Here is an 11,203-nt window from a genome sequence, read left to right as displayed (position 1 = left end):
GGCCCCCCCCCCGACCCGCCCCCCCCCCCCCCCCCCCAGAGTGGCCCACTACCAGTCACACCTTTCCCCCGCTAGAGTTGCCTGTTGCCAGACACACTTTTTCCTCTCTGGAGTGCCCCACTGCCAGACTAGCCTCAAGCTATCATAATTACTAACTGCTTATTACACCTCTGCTCCAACAGCTGTTGGGTGTTCCCAATTACCCAACTGCCAGCATTCTGGAAGCAGAGTACACCAGCCACCCAATACCAAGAGCACATCCTGCCAGGCATTCCACCAGTCATGCATCTCATTGGGAATCTCACCATCCACCAAGCTCAGCAACGGATGAACCTAACAGAGCCAAACCACCTATATCAACAACCTTCTTCCCCCACCTTGCTGGAGCGGCCAACCGCTGCACTTACGTGAGCTTCCTCAGGCAATTCATAGTGAACAATCCCACAGATCGATCGGGATAGTTGAAGTCTAATAACTCCAAGGCAGTGAGGACAGGCAACTCCGGCCACATCTGCAGTAAATACACCATCTAAAAAGGAAAACATAAAATGTTATCAATTGCAACGATTCTTCCCAGGTGTAACTTAACCTGTGTCTCCAACATCACTTCTCTGTACCTGTGCTACGTCCTCGTGTTTGTTCCACTTGGTGGTGAGCAGCAGCTTGGGCAGGGCCTCCGGGTGGCGTTCTTTAATTTCATGACGCAGCTTCCAGACCAGCTCCTTCTCATGTTCGTACAGCTCAGCTTGGCCCTTCCGTTCCACAATCTCCTGGAGCTGCTGCCGCTGTAGAGGGGTGAGGAAAGGGCAGACGCCTGACATGTGTCATCTCATAACAGCGACCCAGATCTCAGAATACAGCCGCACATGGGGGAGCTTCACATGGAGCGCAGAGCACAGCATGCACCTCCGCCACATGGCCAGGAATCATTACTAATAATATTGATGTTCAACACAAAGGAGCTCCAATTAAAGACATTCTCACAGGTCTGACCTGCGAAAACAATAGAGCCAGTCCGTCCCCATGCAGACTCTCCATAAAGCTGCCCTGAAGTCTGTTTTCAAACAGTTATTACAGCCGATAGTGTGGAACACCTTTGTGCAGACAGTGCTTAGTCCTATACAAGCTATATAGCCAAAGACCTTATCACTTCCCCATCCCAAAACCATTTCTCTGTACCCTAACAATTGTGAAATCCATTTGACCTTACTGCAAAGTCCTAACGTATGCATCCATCAACATCAGTGCATGAAACATGACACTACCAGAGCTGTTAATGAAGCAATGCAGGTGTAAATTAAAACATCAGACTTTTGGAAGTGCTACTGATGCTCAACCTAAGTGGACCATTCATAATCTCAATTATACGATCACATATATGTCAAAACCTAGTTGTATAATGACAGGCATCCTCCATGACCACAGTTCAACATCATACTCCCCCTGAAATGTGATGGGAGACAACGTGACACAATGGCTGCTGAGGTTTCTGGCATGTTAATAATGTCTCCCCCCTTGACAGCAGTGTGCAGTATAATAAAACTGGACTAGCTCACAGTGCTGGCTTTCTGGACAGGAAGACAGATCCAGGTATTCATTCTAGCCGTTTCATTGGTCTTCAGGTTGGGGTAGCTTTGACTTCACACAGTTCATGTTGGGTATGGGTTATTTACACCCCTGCGAGGCTACAGAGTATTTTGCATGCTGCAGTGCCCGGTGTCCCCACATTTATGCACCTAAACCTGTAAAGAAGACCCTACACTACACGCCTGTGTTCAACACTGCACCTTTGTATGACCAGGGAGGGGGGGGGGGGGGGCTCAAAATTCTTCTCAGAGTTTAGCTCCATTTATTTGGAAGGTAGGGGAAGACAGACACGGGGAACATGCAACAAGGTTTACAAACAATTGGCATTAGCAGTTACCTCGTCCTGAGTGGCGTTTGATACTTCACCAAGACGGCCCAAATCGAGAATCTGAAGGGAAAAAAACTTGGATGTGTTCGAAAGTTTTGGAAGCTGAAGTGTTCACATTTACCCTTTGTGCAGCATGCAGGTTGCAGGGAGGCTTATCACAAGATTGACAGGAAAGCTTAGAGGGTGACCGGTAGGTTTACAAAGTGAAAGATAGGCTTAGAAAGTGACAGGTTGGATAAGATGGTGATCGGTGGCTTAAAGGGTGATGGGTAGCCTAACAGGGTGATTGGTGGGCCTGGATGGTGATGGGAAGGCTCACATGGTGATGGGTAGCCTTGACAGCAAGGCTTAGAGGGTGATGGGTAGCCGTAGAGGGGGATGACAGGTAGCCGTAGAGGGGGATGACAGGTAGCCGTAGAGTGAGGGTAATGCAGAGAGTTCCAGGAATCAAGGATGTAATTCATTTTGCCAGGGACCCGTTCAAAGTAAAATATTGTTTACAGAACAACCAGACTTCTGATCAGTTATGAAATATCCTCATTCCGGTGGCCTATTCATTTTCAGCTGGAACCCGATTACTGAATGAACACCGCTCTTAAAATGTTACCACTGTGATCCCAGGATCCCAACACTGACCCCAATATCGTCCTGTCTCATACCTTGTCAATGGTGGGATAGTAGACGGGATAGTCAGACATGTTGATGAAACTGATCAGCAATGTGGCTGCGCTCTCAGTATTGGGATTACACTGTACGGTTCCCATCGGATTCAGTAGTTCTGCCTTCTCATCTAGATAGGAAAAAAACAATCACATAAAAGGGGTTTTCTCCATGGAGAAATGCTTCACTGAACACCACGGGGCACCGATATATCTGCTCAAATCTGATCTCCGGGCAAACCACTAAAATACACATATGTAAAGTGCCTTACCTGCTGATGGATTTGTAATCCTGTCCAGAAACGTTTGCGATTAATACACCTCTGCCAGATATTACAACCAGGAGGATGACACCACTTTCCTTGTACTGGGTAAGGATAGAGTGGTGTCACCTCCCTGCCCACAATGTGCTGATTGACAACGAAGGAGCAAAATCTTACCGATAAGTCATCACCTCTGCTCACTTCGCTGTCTCCTCCTGTAGCAGAGAAACATCAGGTGTCCTTCCCTGCCAGACAGGTATGTGCTTTGTGGCAAAGTTGTGTTAAACTCAGGACCGGATAGACAGAAATACAACTCCCCTGGCAAGTAAACCGGCCCCCATGTACTGCATGTACCTCAATTGCATATTTAGTCATTTGCCAGGAGTTTAGCTTAAAGCGGTCATCTTGCAGCCATCCATTTTGTTGCCTTACCTGGAAAAGACGACCACATACAGAGCGAGTACTCGCCGCACTTCAGCATGTCCTTATAATTAAACAGCATGGTGTTCACCCAGGCGATGGGGTAATCCTGGCCGGAGGAATGACAAAACTATTACTAAAAGTACACTATGGAGATGGTGGCTGGAAAAGCACATCCGACACCCACCTTCTTGGACTTCTTTTTAGTAGACTTGGCTTTCTTCGACTTGTCGACAGCATAGAGAGCCAGGCTGAGCCTCGTCATGCGAGGAAGGTCACACACGTTGACTTCAAACTCCAACGTCTGCTGCCACTGAGGCTCGGAAGAAGCGTTCACCTCGTTGCTAGCCACGGTCTTGCATAGAAGCTCACTGCCGTGGTAGAGGCCACAGTACACCAACAGCTGCAGGAGACATAAAAATGCGGGTGACACAACAGACCACAGGAGAGACCAGCAATGTGTTCTGGGAGACTGAGGTGTCCATGCAAACATGGAGGGCAACACGGAGGAGGAGCTAGTCACAGACATTGTATGGCAGTCAGCCAGACATGACACAGAAACTAAAATGTCTACACCAAGGAAGGAGTAAAAGGGAGGAGAGCAGGTGGACACCCAGAGAGCAAAGAAGTTCCCGGTCACACACATTTTGGTTTGGGTATAGGTTGCCATGCTAGTGCAGAGATTTTGCATTATGATGACAAAGCTATGCAACACAAAGAGCGCGGTTCTCTTCCAATGGGTGCGCAAGTGTGTATTTATGACATGCGTATCATCCTCAGGCAGCAGGACCAGAAATCTAGCACTGGCATCAATGACAGCGAGTGTGTTACCAGCGCTGAACCTTTGTCTCTGGATGGTGATGTAACCTATAAAATTGTTTCACTCTAAAGTGGAGCGTTATATTGGCTGGACTAAACAAAGTCACAGGTGGACAATTAGGTCCGGGGTACGTGCAAAACCCAAGATCAAACTTAAGACACTGCGACAGTGGTAACCTGCACAAGAACATTGTAGAGCTGCAATAGTGAGTAGACTCCCTGTGAAGCCTTCTGCCAAGCAAACCTATGACATTCCTTCTTCCTGGCAAAGTACAGGTTCTCTTTAATGCTTCCCCCTTCACGAGCAAGGGAAACTATTTAGTGATATAGACCCTTCTCAGTTCATTAACCTCCCCAGGAGAGCTGCAGCTGGTTTGAAGTCTTTGACCTTACCTGAGATCAAGATGACTGGGATGAGAGAGGATTGGGTTGCAATCAATACAGATCTATAGAAGACCTTCCTCTTACAATTCTTCCACTGCATTGGCTAACTTCATATAAGGGTTCAGACCTCAAACAGCCCTTTGTGGGGTTCCTTACAACAATCACAACTTTGCTCTCTGCTTCTGACTCTATTATGCGCAAGCGACATCCATTCAGCCACCCATCCCCTTTACCTTCAACCCTTCATCCGCATTAACGTTGTATCCATACAAGAGCTGAAAACAAAATGGCTTCTCCAGGCTCCACAGGGAACACTGATGTGGCTGGGGAGAGCAGGAAAAATTCCATCAGAGGATCCCAAAGGACTGTTTACAATTGTGTTTATAAACTAACACATAGCTGCCGATTGTAGATCTTTACCTTTTTAGTAGGTAGCGGAGGAGGTTTGTGCCGAGTTTTTGGGCAAAGGATTGTGGGATCTCCCTGTTTGTCCGGTAACGTGGAAGAGGTGGTGACCAGGGTAAGGTGAGCAGTCCAATTGTTCTTCAAACACTGGCTGATGTACTGCAAGATGTCAGAATGATTAGCAGGAAGTACAGGGCAGGTCTAGGAAAGCAGACAAGTGAGCACACTTACTTTGAACTGGCATAGGGGGTAGTTGCCGTAGATGTATTCCAGCATGCCATTGATCTGTAGGGTGTACTCCTCTGGAGCCCCCGGACAGCGCTGCCCGGATACATTGGACTTTTTCCGTAGTGCCATTCGGATGATGGAGATGGGAAGGTCTCGGGGAGAGACTTGTAAGGTGAAAGTTTCCTGCAGACAGACAACAGAAAGAGTGTAGGTGGCAAACGATTGTAAGATAAAAAGGATATTGAGCATTGAAGAAGCATATTGGTTGAACTCCTTGATAATGAACCTTCTTGCAATGGTGGGCCTGTGATTTTTGTGGTGCTAAGGGGTAAAGTCACAAGCCTGGGCAATTCAAACTGAACTTATGTAAAAACACTTAGCGCCTCTGCTACATCGTCCAGTCCCTTTGCCCACATTGTCCAACCACAAGTACTTGGTGCTTCAGTTTATGAGGTGGCAGGGGGTCATGTAACCCTCTCCCTGGGTACTGTGCTCATCCCTGAATGGCCAGTCTCCAGGCCTGGACACCGTCAAAGGAGGAGAACAATGTCAGGAACCTTTAGTAAGTTGCGACACCAATCCAACAGAGTAGAAGGAAAGTACAACCTGAATGGGCAAAGTGACAGAGTCTCTTTAAAGGAGAACTCACCTCACTCACCTCATAGTTCTAGCCGACCTGTGGCAATGAGACTGTCACAGGTCGGCTCAGTAGATCGGGAGGTGAGCGAACACATGCCGGTGCTCGCTCTTGTGCCCGGCTCTCTGCCGTGACAGGGGAGGGGCTGGAGTCCCCCCCTCCCCGCTCCGATCCGCCAGCGCTGACTGGCAGAACGGACGGGGGAGGGGGCGGGTACAGCTGGCTCTGCCTTTAGATAGGCAGAGCCAGCTGTCACTCACGCAGTTGGGCGGATCTCGACATCGATGTCGGGATCCGCTGCGGCGTCTCAGTATACCGTGAGCTGTTGCTCGCGGTATACTGAGCTTTGGGTGACGGGAGGACGCTAGTTTATGTCCTCCCGTTACCCTAAGAAGAACTATGGGGAAAAGCCCTAACCCCATAGTTCTCCTTTAAGTGGCCGTCCATACTTGTCCTAAAATAGAGAGCCACATCATAGCTTGCAGACAGCGGTTTCTGGCTTGTAGGCCCTCGACAGTGCAAGATATGTAAACGGATATACCTACATTACGATTTAAGGCTTGCCTAATCCTATTATTTTATAAACTTGAAGCCCTCCCCCAGTAAAAGACAGTATAACAATCACAACATATAGGAGGACCATGGGTCTTACCTCGCTATTCTGAAACTTAACGTTGATCATGATGGTCTTGCTGGAGGAAGGTTTGATGAACAGGGTGGTGGATGGTTCTAGCTGCAGAGGGAAATTCGATTCCATCCAGCTCTCCCAGTTCATGCTCTGGCGCCGCGACGCTACCTGCTCGCAGAATTGGCGCATTTTGGTGCGGAAATCGTTCACCTCCGGGTCGTTTAAAGAGTCAAAATCATGGAGACCTGAGAGATTGTAAAAAGGAGCAGGAGAAGGGCAAGGATAAGCACAGTGGTTGTAATTGTTCAATGAGACGGCACACAATCCAGGTATATATACACATACTATATTGCCAAACGTATTGGGCCCCTCCCCCTCCAAATCATTGGATTCAGGTGTTTCAATCACTGGAACTTGACTGGACTGACCTCAACCCCATAGAACACCTTTGGGATGAATTGGAGCGGAGACTGCGAGCCCGGCCTTCTCCAACATCAGTACCTGACCTCACAAATGGTCCAACATTCCCATAGACACACTCCTAAACCTTGTGGACGCCTTCCCAGAAGCTGTTATAGCTGCAAAAGGCGTAGCCAACCCAATATTGAACCCTGCGGACTAAGACTGGGATGCCATTAAAGTTCACGTGCGTGTACAGGCGTCCCAATACTTTTGGCAATATAGTGTACATAGTATAGATTTGTCTCTATTTAGGTGCTGATGAGCAGCATTGCTTTTATCGCCATCCCGCCCGTTTCCCAGCTCACCCCGACTCTTTATGTTGTGTCACCGAGACAGGAAGTGTCAGAGACAGGCACATCAATAACAGGTTCACTTAATACTTTAATAGACTAGGGAAGGAACAGAATCTCTGTCAGGGTTAGGGATGAGTCAGGGCATTATAAGCGACAGCCATTTTTTTGGAGACCAGTGATGTTTAAAAGGTGCATAAGAATCTATGATGTTCATCAATGAGGAGAAAGCGGTCTGCTAAGTTTGCTACCATTGGCTGGTGTGAGTGGATGATCTACACAATGCAAGTACACATAGTTTGTGTCCTCCCGTTACCTTAAGGAGAACTATGGGGAAAATACTTAACCCCATAGTTCTCCTTGAAGAATTAGGCTGCTACATCAACACAGACAGTTTTCATTTCAGGCACATTCATACATTACACCCAGTACAGCCTAAATCCCCTCCCCACCTCCATTGCTCACCCTTGTTAATGAGTAGGCTGATTTGGGAGTTGAGAAGCTTCTCGGCTCGGTCACCCTCCCTGGCCACAAGCCTCAGGACCGGTAGGAAAGGTTGAATGTCGCACAGTCGCCTCTGCTCGTCCTCCAGCTCTTGCTGCTCCGCCGTCTGGTTGATGCAGGTGAAGACGTAAGAGGACGGGGACCCCAGTGTGTGGAATAGTGGCTCCTGCTGTGCCCGCTGCCATAGTATCTGCAGATAAGACCAAAATTATGGACAGAGGAAACAAATTTAGACGGTGACAGAGGAAAAAAATTAAATGATGATGGTTACACCAAGAGAAAAGCCGAAATCTAAAATGAAACTCTACAGCTTTATTATACAATAGGGTAAGGAGGAGCAGAAAAGACTGACAGCTGACTGCCTGGCATTACTTACTTTAGCCCTAACATCAGAATGGCCCATTTACCTTCTTAATATTTCCAAGACTGGCATTGCGTGACACAGGGAAGTTGAGGTAAATGCCCGTGGGGAGCAGGAAGTCCACCGAGATGTCCCGATTCTCCTCCTTGGCCCAGAAGTCCACTGGGCAGTAAACTCCGGGCGGCATCCTGCCCTCTGGCTACCGCCCCACCGGCCCTGCAAAGAAACAACATGGGCTCTATTACCAAGCTTATTCCAGCTCCCTTCCCAACCCCCTGCCAGCTGTATATATGAGAACAAGATAATGGGGTACAGAAGTCTACCAAACCAACATCCATCACACTCTTCACATATAAAATCTGTCACTTTGCTCAGTCAGAACACAGTTGATGAACGTGGGAAGATTTCCAGCACGCAGGTTAGCTTTGTGAAGGGCAGGCCAGCCATTGACTTTTTGCTAGAAAGGCAATATTTGACTATTAGGGCATACCGGGTCTCCGGGGGAGCTTGTGAAAGGAAGGAAAGGTGTTCTGGTATCTGCACTTTATCAGGACTGTCATACTGCAATTTGTTTTCCAGTGAGAAGGTCAATGTGGACAGAAACAGCTCTTAATTAAGTTATTTTTAAATTGTGATGTATCTTTGGAGGTAACTATGGGACCGGCTGGAGCACATCTATGGCGACCCCTGGAGCACACCTATGGGGACCGGCTGGAGCACACCTATGGGGACCGGCTGGAGCACACCTATGGCGCCCCCTGGAGCACACCTATGGCGCCCCCTGGAGCACACCTATGGCGCCCCCTGGGGCATCCTCCTCCTTGGTTTGTGAAGCAGAGAATCGCTGACCCACTACAAGTACAGTCAGTGTAGATAGAACTCCTGATCTGTAGTCTGATGCAAAGTTGTGAAGTTTTCCACCCTAGCACAGGTAAAGGCCCAGGGGCTACAAAAAAAACACCACCCAGAATGTTGCCCAGTAACTCAGAGCTGCAAATTCCCTGGACAGCATAAATCTCCATGCACCTGTCTGTAGAAGTTCCAGTCCGGCAGTCCGTGTAGCTCCGGGATGGATGCACATAGCTCAGTATTATGTGGTACTCTACACGCAGGTAATGGTTCCCCTTCAGTTAATATTGATGGACATTCTCATACAACAGAACTAATGGGCCATCACAAGTCCAGTCTACACATTAACATACGTCAATGCCCATGTGATCCAGCTCTGTGAAGAGTCTTCTGAAGGCTCAAACATTCAATTTTTCACGATCTGGCCTTTGTTTACAGCCACGGATGTTTTCGAGGAACGAACCGGTCAGACCTGTTCATGGCAGGCGGCAAAAGGTGAATTCCTGACGGAAACTGAAACTTGCTGCTGGTATGTAAAACTACAAGTCTTGTAACTGATGAATTTCTGGAAGGGGAGTCAGCTTGGAGGAGGTGCGTTCCCAAACGGTCACAATGACTTCCCCCGACAGGTGTAGATATACAATAATTAAAGGGTACCTGTCACAGGAAGAGTCCTGGGGTTTGCTGATGCTTTGCGAAAGCCAGCACACTGGTCACCATGCTGGCTTCAGTAGCGTCCAAGTCACTGAACCCATGCAGGTATGCAGCGTAAGAATTCAGATGAAGTCATTTGTCCTTCCCCTGCATATCTTCACATCAGGGACTCTGAACGGATTACAAACCAGAAAAACAGCATGGCAGCCAGAGACTAGTTTTCGGAAGGAGGTCAGAAATGACAGGTTTCCTTAAAGGTCTGAGTAAGGCCTCCTCTCACTCCGCCAGTAATGCTAAATCTTATAGTCTAACCTAATACTTATATAATCCTGAACCTCAACCTAACCCCTTACCCTTTAGGCAGCTTGGTTAGGAGAACAGGATGGGGGGCTACCATTGCTGCCATTTTCTGAAGGCTCCATCTCCATATTTGTTCCAAGACAGAGACCCAGAAAGCAAATGAAGCCAAAGCATCAGCATGACAGCCAGGGAAAGAACCTCAAAACTAGAGGTCAGCAATGGCAGCCCCCATACATTTCTCATGACAGAGTCACTTTAAGCTTCCACTTTGGCCTAAACCCAAACCTAATTTCAAGGCTCACCTATGACATTGGTAAAATTACAAGTACAATGGAAATAATATTAAAGGAAATACTTATTTCCTACGCTCCATCTAGTGGCCACAATGCAGTGTTGCATCACAATACATTCGGCCTGAAAAGAAAACATTAAAGTGGACCCTTACACATATCTTTAAAATAACAAAAGCACACCTTTAGTGGGTCGCCGGGTGCCTTACACTTTTTTTTAGGCAAAAGGCTCCTCAGCCTCCCCCTAGTGCAACACTGTCAGTTCTCGCACCAAGCAGCATTCAAAATATGCTGCCCGGTGCTGAGTGTCAGCTTGAGATGGGATGGGGCTATGACCCTGAGGGCGCTCCATCCATACGTGCATTGCTTACAGCTCCCTCACGTGACCTGTACTGGTGCCTGGACGGGAGTGATGTCACATTCCGGCTCCCGGCACCTCTACAGGGCACACAATGGAGCTGTACCAGCAATGCACATATGGATGGATCTCTATCACAGCACAGAAGTCCACACTGGACCCCAGGCTGAGGATCCTCTCCAGTTCTCGTAAATTAGGGAGACTGGGTGGATCTTAAAAAAGAAAACCATAAAAAAAATGGTTTTGGAGTGTATAGGCGAGAGTGCGAGATTGCGTCTGTGGTTGCGAGTGTCTCTCAGTGTTTTTGAGGGCCTGTTCACACTAGTACACTGCGTTTAATCACACAGTTCCATGCGATCACCTACTGTGCATTCTGGTGCAGGAGGTGCTTTCCGTTCCATTGCAGTGCGACTTGGGTCACGACCTAATGACCGAGGACAAAATGTGGGTCCTGACGTTACACAGGTTGAGAATCACTGATCTAGAGGACTTTCTTTAAGCAATCCTTCAAATTGTGCCGGCCGCCATGCAGACAATGGGATATATGAGCAGCACGCAAGCAAAGCCGTAAAACGTCACATCGATAAACGGCCTTCATGTAGTAATCTGAACACCCTGAAAATTTGATATTTTCCTCTTCTATTCTGTGTCAATCTATTTTAATAACCCAATAACCCCCCGTGGCTTTCCCAGCAGCTATCTGCGGCCTTATGAGAAATGTTTCAGTGCTCAGAAGACGTCTTCCCCTGGCTGTTCAGCATTCCTGACATTACAGTC

General features: G+C 48.0%; 1 protein-coding gene across 1 annotated transcript in view; it reads right to left on the bottom strand.

The window, feature by feature from the left end:
* The window catches only part of PIK3CD (phosphatidylinositol-4,5-bisphosphate 3-kinase catalytic subunit delta), a 49,644-nt gene that overhangs the window by 9,716 nt on the left and 28,725 nt on the right, over positions 1–11,203 (bottom strand). Inside the window, exons 2-13 of the mRNA XM_018570171.1 lie at positions 8,022–8,191; positions 7,576–7,804; positions 6,383–6,603; positions 5,097–5,276; positions 4,881–5,024; positions 4,694–4,783; positions 3,445–3,660; positions 3,270–3,366; positions 2,575–2,705; positions 1,925–1,975; positions 618–785; positions 408–529 (exon numbers count right to left, since the gene is read on the bottom strand). Coding sequence (XP_018425673.1) covers positions 408–529; positions 618–785; positions 1,925–1,975; positions 2,575–2,705; positions 3,270–3,366; positions 3,445–3,660; positions 4,694–4,783; positions 4,881–5,024; positions 5,097–5,276; positions 6,383–6,603; positions 7,576–7,804; positions 8,022–8,162 — 1,790 coding nt within the window. The 5' untranslated portion in view covers positions 8,163–8,191. The remainder of the gene's footprint in view (positions 1–407; positions 530–617; positions 786–1,924; positions 1,976–2,574; positions 2,706–3,269; positions 3,367–3,444; positions 3,661–4,693; positions 4,784–4,880; positions 5,025–5,096; positions 5,277–6,382; positions 6,604–7,575; positions 7,805–8,021; positions 8,192–11,203) is intronic.

Source organism: Nanorana parkeri, unplaced genomic scaffold (genome assembly GCF_000935625.1).
Source record: "Nanorana parkeri isolate BGI_ZX_2015 unplaced genomic scaffold, ASM93562v1 scaffold1469, whole genome shotgun sequence".
Lineage (NCBI taxonomy): Eukaryota > Metazoa > Chordata > Amphibia > Anura > Dicroglossidae > Nanorana > Nanorana parkeri.
This window is presented reverse-complemented; position numbering and strand designations above follow the sequence as displayed.